The sequence below is a fragment of the Falco cherrug genome, chromosome 1 (assembly GCF_023634085.1).
Source record: "Falco cherrug isolate bFalChe1 chromosome 1, bFalChe1.pri, whole genome shotgun sequence".
Classification (NCBI taxonomy): domain Eukaryota; kingdom Metazoa; phylum Chordata; class Aves; order Falconiformes; family Falconidae; genus Falco; species Falco cherrug.
The window spans coordinates 57095805-57118877 of record NC_073697.1 but is presented as its reverse complement, the minus strand read 5'-3'; the positions used below and the strand labels follow the sequence as shown (position 1 = coordinate 57118877).

The 23073-nt window shown below is 41.4% G+C and overlaps 1 protein-coding gene across 1 annotated transcript in view; it reads left to right on the top strand.

Moving 5' to 3' along the window:
- The first annotated feature begins 19241 nt into the window (after positions 1–19241).
- The window catches only part of GABRG1 (gamma-aminobutyric acid type A receptor subunit gamma1), a 58494-nt gene continuing 54662 nt past the window's right edge, over positions 19242–23073 (top strand). The window contains exon 1 of the mRNA XM_055723133.1: positions 19242–19462. Within this exon, the coding sequence (XP_055579108.1) occupies positions 19371–19462 (92 nt within the window). The 5' untranslated portion in view covers positions 19242–19370. The remainder of the gene's footprint in view (positions 19463–23073) is intronic.

Here is a 23073-nt window from a genome sequence, read left to right as displayed (position 1 = left end):
GTATTTCATATTCATTCTTCAGTACTATATATCTCTTTCATACTCACACTTGATAGTCACCATAAATAAATTCAGGGTTAGATTGTACCTCTCAAGGTGACTTGTGCAGGATAAAGGCAGTTGTTATTGTGTTTCAGCTCTTTGTAATGCATGTAGAAGGCAAGGAGGGTTTTATCAAAAGAAAAATATTTCAGTTTTGTGCTTTTTTTTTTTTTTAGCAGAAACTCAGACGAACAGAGAACTATTGAACTTGCACTTTCTCAAAGAAAAATTGAGGGGGAATAGCTTTTTCCAAAATCAGTTTGTTTAAATTCCATTTGGTTAAGGAATTTGATTTTGTTTTTCCTTAGCTCATTTCAACCTAGTGAATTTTTCCTTAGATTCATGAAAAGTTTTCTTCCTTAGCATCAGGCTTTTCCACATCTTTTCCAATTTTTTACAGCTTCAAGCTTTTACAAAATGGATTTGTTTAAGTTCCATGTGTTTGGGGGTTTGGGTTTTGTTTTGGTTTGGTTTGGTTTTTTTGGGGGGGGGTTGGTTGGTTTTCCAACATGTTTCATTCTAGTGAATTTGTTCTTATCATAGTGAAATGAATTTTCCTTTGCTTCAACACTTAATACCATATTTCTTTCTATAAAAGTGTGAGAGCTTAGGAGAGCATTTCCAAGTCCTCTATCTCTCCCCAAACCCAAGGAAGATTAGATTCAACACACCTCTTCGCTCTGAGGCACAGAACTCTGAGGAAGAAATACTTTTATTTTCAGAAACTTCTGCATGCATCTGAGCGAAGTCAGTAACAGGCAAACATCAACTACATAATATCCTTTGCAGTTAGTTTGAAGGTATGAAGGCATAAGCATTTATAACGTATGTAAAGCCATAATCCTTTCCTTAGCTTTTCTGAATCACTTGAGGAATCCTGCCTGGTTCCCTTAAGTTGGCTCAGGCACTGGTTCAGGGAGGGGATCAAGCAGGGGCTGTTGGAGCTGCAGGTGGGTGCGAAAGGTGCATCAAGCCCCAGCTCCTGCAGGGCAGCAAGGGCAGGTGGGGGACCACCACTGCTCCTGCTGTGCCTGAGCAGCCAGGCTCTTCACTGTCCCCTCTTTCTCCTTTGCAAACTGACTTCAGACTGCACAGGATAGGATGCAGGTTAGCATGTTCCACCCTTTTGCAGCACAAGAGAAGTAAGATGAAACATCAGTAATGAAAGTTATTCCAAAAGTCTGTCATGGAGAATCACAGCGAGTTTCCTGGAGAGAGTGGGAGAACTTACCAAGACATAAAAGAGAACATGCATTTAAGTCAGTTGGAGGATGCATATCATTAGAAGTTTTTTTTTTTCTGCAGAAACCAGAATTTCCCAGAAAGGGCCTACAGATGATTCAAATTTTTATTAATTCCCAGCAAATCCCATGTTAGTACTCTATAATAAAAATGATCCAATACATTTGTTCTGATAGCAAGACAGTAGGTGCATTAGAAGTGCCTTTGAGAATAAAATTCCCTCTGTGTGTATCAGGTGTTAGCAATCACTTTATCTGCTGTACTTTGGCAAAGTAGCTTGCTGTATTTTTTCCATTTAGAAGCAACTGGGATTGTTTAAATATTGGAGTAATATGGGAGACAATTACAAATTGTAACAAGTATTAAATAGCCCTAGAGGAGCTTCTTGGCTCATAAAACTCACACAATATGCTGACAAGTGGTATTTAACTTAAATTTATTATAAGTATTTTCTACCTCCTCCAACTTACCTGGTGTCTGAAATGTAGAGTGAGAAAGTGTATTAATTCTTGCACTTGAACGCCCTGGACTGATCTCTAGGGAATTCTCTTAAGCAGATCACATTGTAGCTTTTGATAAAATACTGCTCAGACTTTTACAATTTCCTTTCCTTCAGCATTTCCATTTCCAATTCAGTTAGTCTGAATTGCATGAAAAAGAATTTTATTTTGCTTGTCCTTCAACTTGCCTCACAAGAATTCTTCTCATTTACTTTGCATGCACAAAGCACCCATCTATACTTTTTTTTTTTTTTTTTCAACCTGGGCAGGAAGAGTCAAACGGTCCCATCATTTCCTTCTCTAGAATTCTCTAGAAAAAATAGCAAAGACGGGTTATCTTCAAAATCTTGCTATCTCACTCAGGTATCTCTTCTTAAGTTTGTTTCTGAGGTTTATGAGGCTTTTGCTAACACACGAGGCTCTTCAACACTACAAAGCTCCTAGGGGTCTGCCCATAGGCAGTGCCCCGCTGCTTGTGCTTCGGCCCCAGAAAAGCAGTTGTTGGGGTAACGTGTCACAAAATGCCATTCCTCAGTTCTGCTATGAATTTCTATCACTAGTAAATTTACCTACACAACTTGCTTGCATTTTAATTGTGTTTTCATTGGCCCAAGCATTTTATGTTTACTGACAAAAGAACATTTACAACTCATTGTCTGTAAACAGAGTTTTGTCAGGATATTAGAGCTGCTACACAATACCCAGTCACCACATCTTCAAGATGCTGTGTTTAAAGCTCTGCTGGAAACTGCAATGAATTTTAAGTGGGAACAGTAACAGGTACAGTTGGGAGATGACTAAAGAAGTAATCAAGTTCAGTGTTGCATAGTGTAAATGATGAGCAAGTACAAGCAGATTTTTCTCATCCCAGCCACTTCCATTTAGACTTTATGAAAAAAGATTGGAGGCATATATTAATGAAAGACTTGTTGGTCTACTACAGTATCCAGCAGTTTGGTTTTCTTTTCCTAAAATGAGTTTCTGTACTTGGATGTCATTTCATTCTTGAAGAACTACTACTTTAATCTGCTGAATGCTGGATGGTCCCTAAGGAATTTTTGGACACCACTTAAAGTCAGCTTTTATAGGTCTTTTATGCTTTATGATTAAAAGACAGCTATTTTGGACTGGAAAGGATGCCTACAAAGTAGATAAAGGGCAAAAAGAAAAAAAAATGCTTAGGCAATTCACAATAGGGAAAGGAACAAGCAAACACATTAATAATTTGCTGTATTTAATCACAAGCTACGGTATTACTCCTTTAAAGGGAAATTTTGTGAAGGTATTCTCCCTAAAGATTATTGATTTACATTAGGATGACAGATTAGTTAAGAACTCTTGTGAACTGAAGAAATCAGACACATCAGGGAGGTAAAAAGACACTGATTCCCTGGAAAGGACTTTTTTTGTGGGTGGTGGTGGTGGTATGTACCTAGGGGACTGCTATATTTAAAGATACATTATAAAAAATATGCTGTTGTATACAAGGTGGTTTGCTGTTCTTCAGTAGTTGTGTCTTGCTCTGACTGGCTGTAGTTTTTATCAAGGATTCCAGCAGCTCATTTCGTATTTACTACTATTTTATAACCATTTTTTTCCCCCAAACTGCCTCTACTAATGAAAAACTATAATTATCCCCAAATAAATATAAGGAACTTTTTTGTCTGCGTTTCTCACATGTCTCAGAAATGTTGTAATTTTAGATAGAAGGCTCCTGCAGCCAGTAGGAAGTAGGGTTTTCTGCGCAAAGGGAAGAGTTTGACCTCCTCAGGTGCTCTATGGGACCATCAAAAGAGGAACTGTGTCTGGGCAAGACTTAGACAAACACACCCTCCAACCAGCCTGTGTCTACATGGGTTTACCTGGCCATCTGCAATTGCAGCAACAAGAGCATGCAGGCATTTCAGAAGTGGCCAGGGGGTCAAACGGTGTCTGTATGCGTGAACTGAGGATACAGTAAACTCATTCATGTGTGGCACGGGGCTCCTTTTTGAATGATTCAAGAAGCACCGCTCAGTGACTGCAGGTAGCTAATGCTACGAAGGCGTGTGCTTTTAGCTCTTGCTATTGCCACTTGTTTCCAGAGCACAGGGGCTAGGGGGCAACCATGAAAGTCTTTTCACCAAATTGCCACTATACTCATTTTGATGTAGTGACATAAAAGGTGATGAAACACACCTACTCACTAGGCCCTCATATATGCATGGCCCTTAATTAAGAGGAAAGCTCTCTTATTAATCTGTCTATGATTACATTGGAAGTATGTGTTAAGAAGCAAAAGAATAAAAGATACTTGAGATATGCTGCATACATTTAAAGAGTAATATGTCCAATTTACAATCTCACCTCAAGGGTCCGGTGCTAGACCAAACACTGTGCACTGTATGTGGACTAAAGAAACATACCTTGTGCAAAGTCAGGAGTTTATTGTTAGTCCAACTAGCGTATTAGAAATCCAGTCAAAGAGTTATTACTAACCTATTTACAATGATGCTAACACGTACAGTTGAAATTACCTAGTTACAGATATTTCTCATTTTTAATGCAATTGTTGAATGCAGACCTCCTAATATCTACCCTTGTGTCTTTTATGCTCATTTTTTTTTTTTTTTTTATTCTGGGTCAGTAGCTTGATGGCGTTACTGTTGCTTAAGTAGAATATAATAGTTGAGCTGAGTTACACTGAGGATCCAGCATCTCAAGTGCTTCACTGGCAGGAACATAGACTTCTTCCTTCTCATTTCTGGTGTCACTTGGGATTATTTTTGTATGCTTGCTGACTTATTTATTTTCTCTTTATTCAATGGTCTGCAAATTCCATGTTATCATTATGTTTTAATATATATAGTTTGTTTTTCATGTGTTGAATACTTGTCTTTTTCTGTCCTTGTTATCCCTATAATTTAGTACTACCCTGGTCTGCAGCCCTAAGGCTTCTGGTGTCATTCCGCTCTTGCACTTTCAAGGCCCATTCTGTCATCTTGTGCTTGAATTTTTGGAGCCCCCTGTTTTTCTTCAAAAGCATTGGAGCTGTTCTCTCCCAATAATGTAATTAATATTATATTAGCACAACCTAGTCAAGCATACATCTTCATTCAAGGCTTAATCAAGAGTTCACTCCACCAAAAGAAAGCTTCATGTGCACATCTGTTCTATACCTTTGCTTTGGTAGGCTTTGGTAACTACTTGTTATTAATATCCATTAGTTATGGCAGTATCACTGTTAAAAAAATTGCTTTACAACAGGAGGGATTTCAGTCACTATTGGAGTGGCTGTTTAAAAAAGTTTATAGTGCGTTACTTTTGGTGACTGTCCTAATGAATGTTTATAACTTGTCAGTGCAAGTTGGTGGCTTCTAAAGCTCAGAGAAGATTTGGACAGTTGAACTCAAACCCTTTGTGTAGTTTGCACGTTGTCAAAAGCTGTGTAGGATTAATGGTGGAGTAATTCTGTTTGAGTGCACTGTATATGCAAAATTTATGGTACTGGGATGTGCTTCCTAACTCATTGATTCCAGTCCCATTGTTATTACAAACATGATTTAATTCTGGTCACAAACTTAACAGTTGTTTGAAATCCGTTTATGTTTTGCACAGGTAATGACATGACCTTAAGCAGAACACAGAACAAGGGCGGTCTGATATGTCTATTACCAAGTCTTCTCCCACCCAAGACCAGATATTTTGACATTTACATACTCCAAATGTGATTTGGAATTCTGTACTGAAAACTGTGGACTGGTTCCATTGGGAGGAAAAGCCATATAAAAATAAAACATCCCAGCTACAGGAAAAAAATCTGGGAAGAAGTAAAACTTGTCACAGAGAAAAAAGGAGAACAGGGAAGGAAACTCCTAAGAGCTGTTTTAGAGGAAAGTCTTCAGGGGACAAGGGTATGAGCTGATTTTTGAAAGGAATATTTTAATAAGTTCAGCAAGGAGTAGAAGAAGATTTCGTGAAAGACTTAAAGGCATTGAAAGGTACTAAATCTTACAGCATTTGATGGAAAAATAGTGCCTGAAGACCTGGTGGCAGAACATTACCCTGGTGTCTTGAGATTTCTGCTCAAAAAAGTAAGCCATTCTTCAGACCTTCAGGCACCAGATATCAATTCCTTTAGTCCAGCAACTAAAAATTCAGAGCGCTACTTAAACCTAAAATTCTGATTCAGAACCACATTGCAAATGGATCATTAAACCAATCTGCCTTGTCTCCTACCTCCTGCAGTTCTTTGTTGAACAGGTGCTAAGTGCTCTTTGCTTTCAACTTGTCTGTTTGACAAATACAACTATATTAAATCCAAAGCAACTGCACTTAATACCTGTTTTGCTTGGAATTTTTCACAATTTTTTTCAGACTTGGTGAAGATATCATGTACTTGCAAGCTTGTATGCTTTCTCCAGCTGTTTCAGCTGCTTGAATACACTATCTTACATTTATTTCCCTCAGAAAAGACAAAAATTTTCACATCAGTTTCCTGTATCCGAGGTGGAAGAGCTGTATGGGGATAAGGATGGACAATCTACATGCAATGTAATAATAATATACAACACTAATATAATAATCCAGGCCTTCAAGCCTGAGCAATATTTTGGGTTCCCACACAAAAGCAGGAATAAGACCTGAAACTTAAAACAAAACTAGAAAGTATTGGAAAGTCACTATTATTTAGAGGGATGAGGGCAATAAATGTTTCTATAGCCAAGGATGAAGAGCTAAAAATGGAAATGGCAGAAGGAAATATACGTAGATTATGTAGCTTGCACATACCTATCTCTGCTGTAAAAAACAGACTGATTTACTGTCTATCTAGAGAGACTAGATGGACAGCTTCTGACAAGAAAGAGGAAAGGCATCCTGCAACAGGTAAAGATACATTCAGTCCAGTGAAAGCAAAGAACGAGACAGGCACTTCACGATGAGGACAGAAAGCCTTCTGCAGACCCAGCCTGGAAACATCTTCTGTCACATAGATGTACGGATGTAACACAAAAGCGTAGAAGCTTCTTAGTTTAGTATTTGGGTTTAGTTTATCTGTCTAAGATGATGAAAAACATGGAGAGGTACCATGATGTCTGTTACTACAGTTATTCTTGTAGCTAGCAGGGTGATTTTATATGCTGCTTCTGAAGAAGAAGAAATGCTGCCACAGGCATGTGTATGATGGAAGTGGGGAAAGCTTACAAACCTTCAGAGAAGTGACAGGCAGCGTTGGGCACGTTCATCTATGACTAGAAGATTTTTCAGAGAAGTAAATCAGAAAAGTGTGTGTGGGGCTCTTTTGGTTACCTCTAGTTGGAAAAATTCTCAGTGATTACCATAGGTAGCATTAGCACCATAAGATCTGCATGACCCTGATAAGTAATGGGGTGGGTTTTTTGACTTTTACCACCTCACAACCAAATAGCTGCACTGCGGAGGGAAGTGTGCAAGAGCTTTTACAGTGGGGCATAAGGCAGACGGGAAACTCTGCTTGTACTGATCTTCCAGGAAATCAGTGCACTCTACTAATTTTTCAGAAACTGTAATTACCAAGATCGCCATCTACAGTGAACAACATCTGAAGGAGTAGGAGGGAAGGACTAGTCACACAGCTAAACTGTTCTCTGTGCAGCTGAGAAAGGGAAACTGAATCCTCCAAAAGATAATAATCTCCCTTTCCATGGACTACACAGAGATCCTGGGAAATAAATCTCTTAACCTAAGCACTTCAGAACACATCGACATCAATTTTATGTTGCATTTATCTAGTCACTTGCTAAACTGGCATCTTAGTTCTTTACTTCCCAGGTGTTTAACTGTTAAAATAGTGATAACATTATAAATATCTCTGCTTTCATGGGGACAAATACAGAAAAAAAGTTTTGAAATACTTTTATATTGCGTGGATCAATGCAGAATTGCAAATCAGAGAGCTTGACGTAGTTACACAACACCGAGCTTTCTAACAGTAATCACCTACTTAGTTACTGGCAGAGTAAGAGTAACAAGAAGTCATTTCTGCTGGTGTCTTCAATATGAAGAAAAATTCTCATAGTGTTGTGGTTTAATGTTATTTGCTTATGTTAGGTTTAATGTTGATGTATTTTTCAGATTCAGAGGCAGTAGAAATGTCTAGGCCAAAAGAATGAGTTGGGCTTTCACTCTCTCACATCTCATAGGTAGGGAGACACTGTGCAATAGGATTACATGTGCTGTATCTATTTTGCAGGTAAAGAGATGTTCACAAGGCTGCCAGTTCAGGTGCTGTCTGCACAAACCCTAAATATATTGGATCTATATCTACAGCAGCATACGCATTGTTTCTTGCCTTTTCTTTATTTCTTAAAATCTCTAGAAAGGTAAACAAAAAAGCCACTAGATTAACTAGTTAATCTGTATAAAATAGAAGATATAAAATATCAGGAGGGTCATCAGCATGATTTTCTCTTACTCTGATAGGAAAATTACTATTAAAACACACCATCACCATTTACAATGTGAGAGTAGTGCTTGTGTGTATAATAGTTACTTTACTTTTTCTGGCCTGTTGATCCCAGAAGCACTGTAGCATCGCAGTCTTAATGCCATACCTATGGCTGAGAGGACAGGACCACTGCAAATGGTCCTCCACGTAAGCACTCCTAAGGCTTATGTGCTAATAAAGAAATACGGTAGCTTAAATAATTTAGGCTAATAAATCAGTTTAGTTTTAGCTTAGCACTTGGCTACTGACATAGTTTTTTCTATTCTCAGGAGCCTCATTCCATTTGTAGACACTGATATTAATGAGGTTAAGTTTTGCCTTCCTGATGATAAGCTATAACTTGGACATAATCACCTTGCTTTCCCAACATACCTACATACTGTAAACCATACGGATGACTTTTAAAAAAATTATATTTTTTTTCTATGGATAGATTAAAAAAGTAAGATTGTTTCAGTATAACATATTTTTTTTTACCTAGACTACTTCTCCAAGGAAACTTTGACAGTATTTCACGGAGCATTCTTAAAGGATAAAAGCTTATCCTGCTATCTTGAAATGGCTCTGAAAAGAACAAAAGGCAATCACAAAAACATGTTTTAGGTAAGGTTACATTAGGTACATTCAGTAAGATGTCCCACCACTTTATATTATCAAAACTCTATCCTGCAATTTAATCTATAGATTTATTTTCAGTACATTCTTAATCATCAAGGGCTGGAATAGGATTAATGAACTCATCTGCCCTCAACAGATGCAGTGTGTAGGGTCACCAGGTTGTCACAAATCTTGAAGATGACATGCTTGTGAATAGGCAGCTTACTCAGTCCAAACCAGAAACAGGTGCTTCTGGCTAGGACATTCACATAAGGCTCCAGCAAGAACACTTAGGGCTAGCAAGAATCTCCATCATCCCAAGAAGGCAAGTGGCTTCACTTTTAAGGACAGTTTTCAGTGTTGACTCACCATGACAAAAATGTTCTGTGATAGCTATTTGGCACGGAACTACACCTCTGCTATTAAAAAGTATTTTGCAACTGCAGTAGGCTCTGGCAATCCCTGGTATTTGAGCAGTTATGACTCACTTTATCTGGGGCTTACACAGGGACTACTGCTTGGCATAACGTGGCAGTGACTCAAGGACAAGTGATAGCATGAATGTGTCTTATCCATTGGTGCTACAGTTATTCCAAGGGGCAGATCTCATTCTGTTATGGACCCAGTCTGCAGAGCTACAACAAAGTCTGGGACTAGCTAAAAGCAAAGTCTGTCATTCTTGCCATAATTCACCTAGAGAGTGTGGCTGGACTTCAGGTAATACCCACAATCCAGGCTATAAACGTCAAAACCTGGAGGCAGGACTTTATCAGGAGATGACATAAAAATTTACTGGAAGAAATTTGTAGAATAAGCAAAGGCAAGCAAGGTTCAAGGCTTGCCTTGACTGGAACTTGCCTTCAAGATGGACACAAGGCTCTGCAGGAAGACAGCATAGAAAAGACTGACGGCCTTTATATTTTTGTCTTCTTTTTGTTTTTTCTATAAGGTTTTCCACTAAAACCCTACCCCTTTTACTAAGTGGAGTGTGTGCAGCCACCACTGAAATTTAATGAGGTCATTTAAGAAATTATACAAAGTCACCGATATTATAGTAGATACTTTGAAGAAATTCTGCGGTAAGAAAAATATAGATTGGAAAAATGGAAGTGAGGGCACGGTTCTCTTAAAATTATCTTTTCTTAGCAGAAACAGTGTGATCCAGGAGGAGCTGCAATCTCTTGTAAATAGACATCCAGGGCGTAGTATTGATCTGGAAGGCAGTAGAGACTATGATAAAGAGCTGTGGAAGATGGATGGTGGAAATTCCTCAGCTATGGCACACACTGTCAAATTCCGCACAAACGGTAGCCTCTACTCAACACCTGTCATAAGCCTGTGACACACTGAGAGTCGTGGCTATTAACTTACTGCAGTCCTTGCCTTACTTCCTAAAGAGGAAGGCTAGCATCTGTGTGGACAACATTGTGCCAGGAGCTAATGAGTATTTACTGCTAAAAAAGGATTAGTAGTTTAGAAGAAATATTTTAAAGTAAAGGAACTGTGGAAAAAAAATAATTAGAACACTAATTTTAAATTACATTTTATTTTATTGTATCAGATTAAATTATAATGATATTTTTCAGACAAAATAAATAATCTGTTTTACATAGCTAACACAAAGTAGTAACTGAGGTAAAGCTTCGCAAAAACACGCAATGCTCTAACTGCTATTAGGGAAATCAAAGGCTAGCATCCAGAGTATCATTTGCAATACAGCTGAAGCAAAAGATAATATGAGTATCATCAGCCTGGGCAGTGGAATTATTTTAGGAGATACTTTCAAGAGGATGGTTGAATTACACCAGGGAAGGATCATATTCAAGAATAATAGTGATCAATGATACAAACTGAAGCAGCTGTTCCATTAGTCTCCAATAAAAAGGGTGAATTGGTATTGATAAACATAACCAATAATGACCTTCCTGAGAGCATACGATAAACGACAAGTTAATTCCTCCACTTTTAAAAATAGTTGTTTTCTATGTAATTCACTAGAATTGTCTCTGCACAGAAACATTTTTTGTCATGCTGGCATGATGAATTTTCATCATATGCAGATGCTAGAATATGCAAGTCGGTAATTGAAGACAACTGCAGAAGCAAAAGTTTGTCTAGGCGCAAAAGCCCTAAGACCAAGGGTCTTCTAGTCCTACTTTCTGGTACTGTTTGAGAGAGAAAAATGCTCCTCTCTGGGACACATTAAAAAATATAATCAAAGCACTTTTATATTGATGATGCAATGAAGTAGTTTTGAAAACATATCATGAATTACATCTTTAAAAGATTAGCAGACTTCTGCATTTTGACACAGTGGACTATGTATTCATTCTATAAGCTCCACACTGTCTCAGTGCTGCTTAATGTTGATGTGTTTGATAGCAGCAGCAAATGATTACTGGTAATTAACAGCACTTTCTTTGCACAATCTAGTGAGGACCTGTCACGACACATTACTTAGGAAGGCTGAGGTTCCTTTTCTTTTTTTCTCAATAATGAAGCTTGGAAGCAATGGTGGTTTTACATGATGTATTTTGACCTATTCCTGTCACTGCAAATAAATCTATTGACCTGACAGCTAAGTTTGTACCAAACTATATTGTAGGACAGTTCTGTCTGATTATATAGTGAATACTTAATAACAATTAAAATAATCTGAAGCTTGGTCAGATCTCTGTTTGTTTCCCTAGTAAGCACAGGACATACTGATGATTGTGATGTATTGAAAATGGGAGTTAAAGATTTGTTTTGAAGTGAGCTATGGTAACCAATAATGGGAAGACGGAAAAAGAACCTTAAGAAGAAAGATGCAAAAGAAAAGGAGAAAATTAGTGCAGTTTCAGAGAACGTATACTCTCTGTAAAAGGCAGAAAAATACAATCAAATACACCAAAAAGGAATGTCTAAATATGCCAGGCTTTTGTTACAATTGAGAGGTCTAGAAGTTCATTAATAACAATTATAGAAGTTCAGCAAGTGACATAATATATTGCAGAGGGAGTAGAGGGAGTGTTAATGTTCTGGACAGCGTGGTATCACCCTTCACTTAGATTTGCTATGGGATTCTGTTACCAGGAGTTTAAATAGGCATTCTGGAGAGAATGTTTTTCAATTATCAGACAGACCAGTCTTATGAAGAGACCTTTTATATCTTGTGCTTTGCAGATTAAAAAACTTCTTATACTCTAAGGAGGATTGGTCAGCATAGGGTATACTGAAAAGCCACTTTCAACTTTTAACAAAGGCTGAGCCAAGTATCAACTGAATCTTTTTGCAACTGGAAAAAGTACAGACCACAGTCTTTTGCCTGCCCCATTATTTTTCATTTTCACATGTCTTTGCCCTCCTGATCTGGCTGGAACAGTAAGTTCTCACAGCAGCCGGGTAGAACAGCTGTCCTGTTAGCCTCTAACAAAATAAGACCAGACAGATAATCAAATATTAGTCTCCTGAGAGCAACCTATAAACTGTGAAAAAAATCTTGTCCTTACCATTTGCAGGGAACTTCCATCCTATCTGGACACAAAAGGAATCAGCAAAGAGAAGAGTTCTTTCTATATGATTTCAGAGTATGGGAGCACCTACACTGGTAAACTGGTTTGCCACAATTCATGCCAGGGACCTAGTCCTCTAATAATTCACAGTGGCTCTGGCTACATTGCCAAATACTGAGGTGAAATAGAAGCAGGTCTTCAGAGGGAATCGGATGGCACTGAGAACCCAACACCCACAGTATGTGTGGCTTTGGGAGGGGGTCTGCTTTAGATTAGCACTAATCTAGTCCCATAGACTGAAGACCCATTAGTGCTGGAGCACAGTAGGTTCCAGCACTCCTGGAAAGCACCTCCAAAAAGATGCTGCAAGCATCTTCATGTGCTCCAGAGCTGCTCTGTTATGCCAGCTAAAGCTCAGTAGGTGGAGATGATTAGAAGGCTGTCCTGGTTTCAGCTGGGATGGAGTTAGCTTTCTTAGTAGTTAGTACAGTGCTGCGTTTTGGCTCTGATGTGAGAACAATGTTGTATATGCACTGATCGTTTTAGTTGTTGCTGGGTGATGTTTATACTAAGTCCAGGACTTTTCAGTTTCTTGGGCCCTGTCAGTGAGAGGGCTGGGGGGGCACAAGAAACTGGGAGGGGACGCAGCCAGGACAGGTGACTTGAACCAACCAAAGAGGTATTCCATACCATGGGATGTCATGCTTGGTATATAAAATTGGGGAGTTAGCTGGGGCAGGGGGGATTGTTGCTCGGGGACTGGCTGGGCATCAGTCAGCAGGTGGTGAGCAGCTGTACTGTGCATCGCTTGGTTTCCTTTCTCCTTTGGATTTTATCTTTTTCCCACCTTTCCATTATAACTGTTGTTATTTTTATTGTTCTTACCGTTTTATTCTGTTTAAATTATTAAATTGTTCTTATCTCAACCCTCAAGTTTTACATTCCTTTCCGATTCTCCTCCCCACCCCTCCAGGTGGGGGGAGTGAGCACGTGGCTGCGTGCTGCTTGGTTGCCGGCCAGGGTTAAACCACAACAGAGGCTCACTTTGAAAGCGCGCTCCTCATTTGAACTCGAGTGACAATATATATAATGTAGTGTCCATACATTTGCACCACTGTGGTTCCCTGAGTTGAACTATGTTGCTTCCTTGCCAGGGAAAGTAAAGCATAGCCTGGAGAAGAGCTTGAATCAGTGCTCACCTCCTGCCCGTGACGCTGAGGCAATGCAAGCTGGACTTTAACTTCCTAAATGAACTAGAGTGAATCTTGGTGCCCCAGTCCCCTGTAAGACTCCTTCCCCTGTCTGCAGCATACAGGTGCCTCCTACTTGCAAGTATCTCTCTTCTCGTCAGTCACCATATTCCCTAGCAAAGTCTGCTGCCTTCGAAGTTGTCTGTTGACAGATGGGAAATGGGCTGTCTTGGTTCCTGAGAAAGCCAGCATCATGGCCTCCATTCTCTGGGAAATTGTCTGAAAGGTGAGGAAGAGGCAAAGATAAAATTGTGCTGTTAGGGAGAAGAGGAGGGACAGACTGTGGATTTGTGCTCTGTAAAACAGAAAGGATCAAAATGTATGTATTTGCTGTTTTCTGACTGATGTTGAAAACACTTGGAGGTCTAGTGAAAGGCAACAGGGAATACCTGTGCCTTGAAGTCTGTACCTAAGCGCTTCAGCCTAGTTACCATAGATCTGACTACACTTTTTTTTTCATTTCATCATAGCTTAAATGGAGAAGAAGGGTAACATGCTAAATGTAAAGGATTATCATCTTATAGTCTCATCTGTTCCCCTCTCCCTTGGATGCAACGATGGGTGCAGTCTTCTCCTTTCCTACATCCGTCATTCTCTACTTGAGATTACTTCTCTCATTTAATTTTTAAGTGCCGACGAAGTCGTACTGTTAGTAATCATTTTAATGAATAACATAAGTGAGTAAGCAGTTAAATCAATGTATCGGAGATGAAATCTTAATTAAAATGGTATTTAGCTATGGGAAGTAAGAGTTTTATAATTTATTTTCTATTAAGATGTTGACTGTTTCACTGAAAGCAATTATTTTGTGGTTTTAATCACAATATGAAAGCTGCACTGAAGTTCCATTTCTGCACCTTTCTGTCCTCCTCCCATGGAAATCCATCACTGTTGTATTTAAAGGTCCATTTTAAAAGGCCAGTGCTAAAATGTTTTCAATAATTTTCTTTGTTGTTGAGATATTATTTACATCTATTGCAACTGTAGGCTACTGTGCTGTTTAGGATACCTTTCTTGAATTTTATTGAAGAGTAAACATTCGGGTAGGATTAAGCACGATTATGCGTATGTAAAACCACTTTCTCTGAATTGCCCTAAGAAGTTTGGAACTGTTTTCATTTGGGCTGCAGGTTTAAAATAAAATGCAAGCATGCAAGTCACACTTGCATTCTTCTTGAAGATGTCCCTGATCATTGTAGGGGGTTTGGATGAGTGACCTTTAAAGATGCCTTCCAACCCAAGCTGCTGTATGACTCTATGAATCTAGTGGGTGAGGTACACACAGGAAATTGCTTTGTGCATCCACAATTAAGGTCTATGTTTGTAACTTCACCAAAAAAGTCTTATGTAAATTTGAATCTACCCTTTTGAAGACACGGCTGCAATGTTCCTTGAGCTCTTGTTATTGTATATGTTTTTTTTGGGTGGAGCACAGAACACCATAATACTTTTCTCATCCCCTCCACACACTGCATGGCTTTGCTCTCAGCAGCATTAAGTGCTCTTTACGGAACTATGTGAGTGAAGACCATCAGTTTCCCTCAAGCACAGTGAATGAAGATGGGCTACCCACTAGAGCTAGATTTTCAAAGCTCTTTACGCCCTCAAAGTGGTATGCAGGCACACAAACCTGCCATCAAGTTTCACATGTTCCTGTCAGGAAAGTAGTTACGTCTGAGAGAAATACAGCAGATGTGTGGTGTTAACTATGTTTTTAGGTTCCTCTGTGTTCTTGAACAATTAAATTTTGAAGAATCAAAATGCTTTTCAATACTAGGCTCCCAGGTGAAAAATATTAGCTAGGCTTTTTTTTTTTTACTTTTTATTTTTTTCCCTCCTCCTTCTAATTGCAATTTACCTTTAATCATGAAAATTCTTTCTCATGTCATTTTAGATGCATTGCATGTTGTAGGTTACTTGTAGTTGAATAGGTGGCTTCCAGACTGGCAAACACAAGCTTGTGGTAAGTGCCTTTGCTCCTTTTACAGTGCCTGAGGGTTAGGTGTATTTTAAGGAATCCAAATAAATTCTTACACTTTTAAGAAGTTAGGAAAAGGATGATCAACCCTGGCTGTTTTTTATATTACATTTGATGTGATCTTGCAACCCTCAAACCTGGAGGATAGAGAAAGATTTCAGATGAACTTGGGCAGAATTTAGGTGCTGCGCTGCTCAAACTAGTGCTCTTCTAGGTGTTTGTACGGGTGCTGCTCCTCTATGGTCCTGGAGAAATTTCACAGTTAAATACAGATGCTTTCTCTGGATCTTCCAGTATTAGGTAGCAGCAAAGTTGAGAGCTGAGATGTGACTTTACATTTATGTACTGAAAATTTTTACAAATCGAACCTTTGAATTATTTTTCTTTTTCTGTTTGCCAACATGCAATCACTTCCCACTTTATAATTAATTTTCTATACTCTGATGAATTAATCAGTATTCTCAACGTTTTTTTCTATAGACTTAACCAGACTGAAACTTTAACCTGTAAACTTTTCTACTTCCTACCTTTTAAACCATAACTTCAGTGAGGAATCAGTTAAATAAAATCATCTCAAGAGCAGATGCATAAGAACTCGCGATTTGCCTTTTTAACATGGAAAGTTAACCACTCTGACACAGTAGTCTCAAGCAGATTCTGGAAGATGCCATTACTGTCCTACTCACCCCATAGTTATGCAGCTCCTTTAACAAATAACTGATGGATTTCAAAAGGTTTTGAAAGACAGTGAATTATGTAGCCCTGTTCCTCTATTCACAGACTCATTAAATACGACTGAAAAAGTTAGAGACAGTGGTTTTCCTTCGCAGAAGCCATTCTGGATTGTGCCTTTTTAGAAATAATAGTGACTTAAATCCTACAGTTTTGCTTGTATATTAACATTGTTCAGTTTGATGTTTCTGAAGTGATACCTAGCAGGTCTGAAATGCCACTGTTGTTCCATTTCTTCACCTCTCCTCTTCTTTTAAAGATGGCCCTCCTACTCTCAGCAGGAGTTGATTTTAACTGAGAATTTAAACATTGTTGTTAGGTTAGCTGCTCCAGTACCAAGTGGCTGATGAATATCAGCAGGCCTTGGTAACCCACTGTCTTTTAGTTTATTACCCTGCATCAGCATCTCCTTCTTTTGACACTCATCTAGGTAATTTCCCTAGATTTTCTTCAATATCCTTTTTTCCATTTCACAATTTTCCTTTATTGCTTCATTTGTTCCTTAGGAATACGGACAATCTGAGATGCTTTCTCTTCCTTCAAATTTTCTTCTAGTAGTCAAAGATTTTTTATTATTTTTGTTTCCTGTTTGCTTTTCAGAATGTTTATTCCCATTTTTCTTCTAGTACTTACTCATGGAATAATTTCTTCTCTAGTTTTGGGAGGGATGGATTTCTATTGCCAGCATTAAAGCACAAAGAAAATTCAGATTTGGGACTACCTGAAACCAGCTTGTCCTGATGCCATCCTTAGTCCTGTGTCATTTGAGAAATCTCATTGGCACTGATTTTATTTTAAATTAATGGCACTTTTATATGCCTTAACATTCTAAACCCAGAAATCAAGTGCAAAAAATTAATTTTCTCACTATTCATGTGCATGTTATTTTAGCTCTAATCCTCCACCTCTCTCAGTGCTAGCAAGCTGCTGGACCTACACAGGGGTGAGACAAAGTGTTTTTTAATAGGTGCTCCAAACTGCTCAAGTAGAAAAACGTCTTGTAATCCTGTAAGTACCCTTAAACTTCCTACATCAAACTTTCTCAGTAGTCACGTTAATTACATAATATATTTTAACGGCAGGATGAAATTTTATAGACTAGTAAAGAGTTTTAATGGCTCCATAAACATCAGAACGCAAAGTCATAAGAAGAGTTCATCGCATATTTTGCAAAATGCGGTCCATTTGACAGATCAATCCATAATAAACCTAAGGACCGTGGCTATTTTCAGGGCAAAAGGACCTCCCAGAGAGAAAGGGACTTGGGGACCGGCGGTGCTTATTTTCTTGCTGATGGGGACAGCAATCCTGCTCCTTGGAGCCAGTGCCACCAGCTGCAGCAGGGAAGCTGTTTCGGCACTTACTCCATAACAAATGCATGTTTTCTCCTCTGAGCTCATCCCTCTGCCGTCATGCTAGGACGCTGCCCGCTGTGTTAATCCACCAATAAAGAGACCTCAGGTCACACAATAGTATGTGCTTTTACCTTCTGCCAGTACCCCCAGGACTGGCTATTAATTTTCAAGTCGTTGAATTTTCACTTAATGTACTGCAGCTTTCTGAAGCGTGGTGAGTTTCTTTAACCATTAAAGCAACTGTAAACTGTATACGTGAAACCAGATGATGATGTGTAAAGAAGCAGGAGAACCCGAAACAAAACACTGCCTTTCATCGGAATAACCACTGAATGGGGGATTATTTGCGTATCTGTGCAGTTACATTTTCACTCAAAAGGATGGTGATGACGACGACGATGAAACGGTTTGCTCCTTATGCTGAGTATCACGCAGCGCAGGTTACTCCAAGAGTGCCCCACTGAAAGCTGCAAGCAGGGACATTTCCGGGGCCAGGGAATTGGGTTGGGAAGAGGTTCAGAGGCCACCCGACCCTGAAGCCATGCAAAGAAATACGCAGTATTCGAGCGCTGGTCCCTCTGGGACGCAACCGCCTGGCCCCGCCGCCGGCGGAGAGGGCTCCAGGGGTGCAACCGCCGGTGGGGCCCCGCCACCGCAGCTGCTTCTCCTGCCCCGGGATGGGGTGGGGTGGGGTGGGGTGGGGTGGGGGGTGGGAGGGGGGGGGCGCTTAGGCTCCCCTGCAGGTCTCCCGAGAGAGGCAGGAAGAGGGAGCAGCAGAGGGGAGACAAGAAGGGTCTCCTTGGGGTGGGGGTGGGTAGGGGGGAGAAAAAGCGTTTTGCATGTTGTAGCAAAGCCGCATTTTGCAGCGCAGCACCACGCACCGTCCGCTTTCTTCCCCCTTCCCCCCCCCGGGGGCGCTCCGCGGCCGCGCAGAGCCGCCTGCAGCCTCGGGGCTTGCGCGGCTCCCGTTTCTTGGGTGCGCGGAATTCCCGCGGCTGCACTTGCGCGCCGAGCACCCCGCCTGCCTCAGTACGGCTTTAGGGACCGCGGCTGCAGGGGGGGGCGCCTTCTGGGGACGGACGGGGGGCCGCAGGGTGCCCCCTTCCCCGCGGCTGGCGCCGCCCTCCCCGAACCGCGGTGGTGCCGGACGCGGGGCCGCGCAGTCCCCGCGGGTGTCCGCGCACGTCGCCCAGCGCTTCTCCTCCCGGCTGCGGGTCTCCGCTGCAGGGCCGAGAGGCTGCTGCTCTGCTTGCAAGCCGCCCTCTGAGCAGCTTTGAAAAGAAGAAAAAAAATATAGATGTGTGGCTTTAAACATATATTTACCATTTCATATATTATGTATATTTATGTGTATATATAAGATATGTTTTATTTCCCTCTTCGGAGAAAATAGCAAATCAATGCCACCCTTTCTCCTAAGCATGTTTTCCTTCTAGTAAGGGAGGCTCCACCTCTGCTAGGGACGGATTCGCCCAGCAGTTTTTAGGATAATTTATGGAGCAACCTGATGAGCCTATTGGGCGAGTTGCTCGGTCCTCGCAGAGTGGGTTCCTACCTGTTTGGGTGTTTTATTTATTCCCCCCCCCACTTCCCCTCCCCTCCTTCTGCCTGCCGTGTGCCGGGTGGGGGGGGGGGGGGACGGTGGGATTGACAGGGTCGCTATTCCCCAGCCTCTCCGGAGAAAACTCGGGGAAGGGAGAGCGCCTTCGCGCTCATGGATGCGTGGGGGGGCCCGGCGCCCCGCTGGAGCCGCCGCCGCGGGGCCCGGCTGCTGCTGCTGCTGCTGACCGTGCGGTTGGGGAGCGGGTGAGTACGGCGGGGACCCCCGCACCGGCCCCGGCCCCGGCCGCCCGCACCCGCCCGGCGGGTCTCGGCTGACCTACGCGCCGCGCCCCGGGCTGAGCTCGGGGGTAGCCGGGCGGGCTCGGGGAAGGGGAAGGGGGCGGGCTACGCGCCGCCAAACTTGAAAGCCCCAAAGGTGCCGATGCTCCGGCGGCGGCTCCCGGGGGCGGCGGCGGGGGGAGCCGGCACCGGCGAAGTAAAACTTCAGCCGCATCCCACTTGTTCGCTGAGCGAGTTGGCGAGTCCGGGCTCAGCTCGGTGCCGGAAAAAGCGCGTGTCCCCCCCGGCCGCAGGGGGCGGCCCGGGGCAGCCGGCTGGCGGGGGTGCCCTGCGCCCCGAGGAGGACCGGCGGGGGCTGCCGCCCGGCACAACCAGCTGCCCGCAGCGCCGGCACCTCCTCGCCGCCGCGCCCGCCGGTTGCCGCTGGGAGAGGAGCTGGATGTCGGCGGCGAGCGGCTGCGCTGCTGGCGGCTGCTTCGGGAGAGCCCGGTCCGGCAGCTGGCGGCGGCGCGGGGGCCACCTGGTCGCGGCGGCCCCTCGCTGCGCTGCCCGCGGTCCGGGCGCCCTCGCCGCGCCGGCCGTGCCGCTGCGGGCCTCGGCGTGGGGCGGGCCGCGCCTGCCTGGGCCGGGGCTCTGCGCCAGCCCCAGAAGTTGGAAACGGGCGTTTGAAGGGAGAGTTACATCGGAAGGGCTCCGAGGCAGCAGCGGTGTGGTGCTGCTGCGTGCATGTGTTATCGGTACCCGTAACAACTTAACGACGAGCAGTCTGATCGTTCAACTCCATTAATAAGTCAGAGCTAACCGAACCATTCCACAGGTTATGCTCTCGTAAAAATCACAGAGCTGTACTGAAGGGGTATTTGACTGTTGCCCAGCGTGTCCTTCTTTTTAATGACAGACCAAATTATTATTCTAAGAGGATGTACAAATGTGTAGTAGAAAGGCTAGCAAAAAAAATAATTAATAGGTCTGTTAAACAGTTTTTAAGTGCGTCAGACTCCAGACCCCTTCCCCATACTGAATGACGATTTATTAGCCTGTGAGAAGTGTGTTATCTCATTTCATATCTCATCTCTCATCTTCAGAAGGCTGCTGTGTTACCCTGGTCAGAAACACCACTGATCATACTTTTCTTAATCTGTGTCTTTTCAAACCTTGATTTATTATGATAATGTTTTTCAAAAGCATTGATAGAAATCATCCCAGTGCAGTTGTGCATCTTCAGAATGTTTCCTAATGAACGATGAATATTGTACTTCAGGTATGGAAGAAATTATCAAGTGGTTTGAGAGAAAATATGCATGCTAATTTTGCAGTTCAAAGACTTAGTTACAAAGAAGGAGGACTACCTAAAAAAAAATTAAATTTTTTTTGTTTGTCAAAATGTGGTTGTGATTGCAGGACTAGATGTAGATTATTATGTACACATCTCATTAACAGTAACATTTATAAATAAGTTGATAAGAAGTCTTCCGTGAAAAAAAGAGGTAACTTATATGCATTATTTTATTTTGTGTTCCAGAACATCTCAGATAAAATGGAACCTTTGTATAAATATCCATGTATCTGAATCAACTATTTCCAGGCTTGCCTTTCATTTAGAGGCTACATGGGAAAATGGTGGTTGAGAGTTTTTTCTTTTTGCCTTTTATTTTTTGACCACCAATAGACATGTTTTCAGATCCTGATTCTCTGAAATGTAGTGCATGACAACTCGGGGGGCGGGGGGGGTTGCAGGGAGCTCAGGAGCTGTAGCGCCCTTTAGCAGCCTGCCACAAAGTAGGGTGGAAATACTATTTCTGCTTCTCTGGATGTCTTTCTGTAGTTTCAGCCCAAGCTTCTCCTTGAAGTTCAAGCTAAAACAGAGAAGGCATGCTGTTCTCAAGAACAGATCAGGTTGCACCAATTCTGGCTGTTTTTCTCAAAATATCTTGCAGGAGCCAACACACCTTTTCAACATACACTTTTAAAAGGTTGCAAATTGCGTCACGTTTAGTATGCATTTATGCACCAAGTAATTATTTGTGCTGAGTGAATAAAGTTACTTCAGGTGTAAGAAATGGAGCTAAAGCCTAAGCAAAGACATGGGAAGTTGAGTCCACCTTTTTTAAAAAGAGTTTATTCTTTTAATGAACTGCTCCAAAGCTGTAGTATGCCAGTAGACTGAACTTCCTTCGCCAAAGGGATGCATTGCAGTTGAATGCTGTCCCATAAAACAGTTGTTTCCCCCCAGTTCTGCATGTGCAGCACAAACAGACCAGAACGGCCAATGCACTTGCTGTAACTTCATGTGACAGTATTTTGAAGGACTGCTTTTGTCAATAGCTGACACCTCTTCTGTAGCAGAAACTGGGCTGTGAGCCTTTCTATAAGGTATGTGCAGGCAAAGAGTAGTTACCCAGCAGTCACTGTAGCTCTAAATGCTCGGCAAACCCATTATTCTTCTTGAAATAAAATAAATAGATAATTCATAGGGAAAGCATAAGAGCTGACAGTATAATTAATATTATTTCTGTAGTGCTAACCATACAGGTGCAGCCTAACTAACTTTTTTTTCTAGTTTATAATGCATTAAATGGTATGTGCTGGTCAACATCCCTAACTATATTGCAAACTTAACTTAATTTTGACCATATCTTCCCTTCAGTTTTGTAACCCGGTGTTCTAAAAAGCAATTCTGTATGCTCCATTGCAATGTACCTGTCAGCAGGTGCAAATGTCAACTAATATTTTCTTTTCCATTACTCTTATATAATACGGCCTACGGTTTCTTCTCATATAAATTCCTGGATCAGAGTTAAGCCTGTCATAACAACATGGGTTTCTTAATGCTTGATAATAGTGTTTTACTGTTTCATTTGAACATCTGTGGTGTTTATTCATTATTATCCTCACTCTTACTTGCTTTGTTCATGATGTGACAGTGAAGAACTGGTTATTTAGCAGTCCCAGTGGTTTAAAATATGGTTTATTTTACTAAAAGTGTATTAATATTTTTTGTTAGTATAAAGTTTAATGAGATATAAATATTGAGAAATATTTTTTGCACATAATTTTCTTACAGTGGATTCAAAGAAAACCTTCAAACTATGGCAATCCATTAAAAAAAAAAAGGCACTCATAGCAAATTGAACAACTTTAACTTGCTGTTTGTAAATATGCCTGATGTTAAATAAGAGCACCCTTGCTACCAACTCAAGCCTTTCTGAGCTGGATAGAAAAGGTAACAGGTGAGCACTTGTCGGCTTTGGTCACCTTTTTTCTGGATACATGAGTTTGGCTACAGAGTAAATTACAAGGGGGTTGAGGGTTCTGTGTTTTTTTCTTTGAAGCTGTAGAGGAATTGTAATGATCTAGGTTAAATACAATACCTAGTTTCTATGGCCAGTAGGTAGGACTACTTAAGTGGACTTGGCATATGCACTGTTTGAAAGTGAGTTGCCTTGGTTTGTGCTATCAGGTGTATATACTAAAAAAGTAATGGTTGAACTCACAGGAAAACAAAGGTGAGCATCTGCCAAGTTGGGCAAAGAGCCTTTTTTATAGTACCATTTATGAAAGAAGAGTACTAGGGC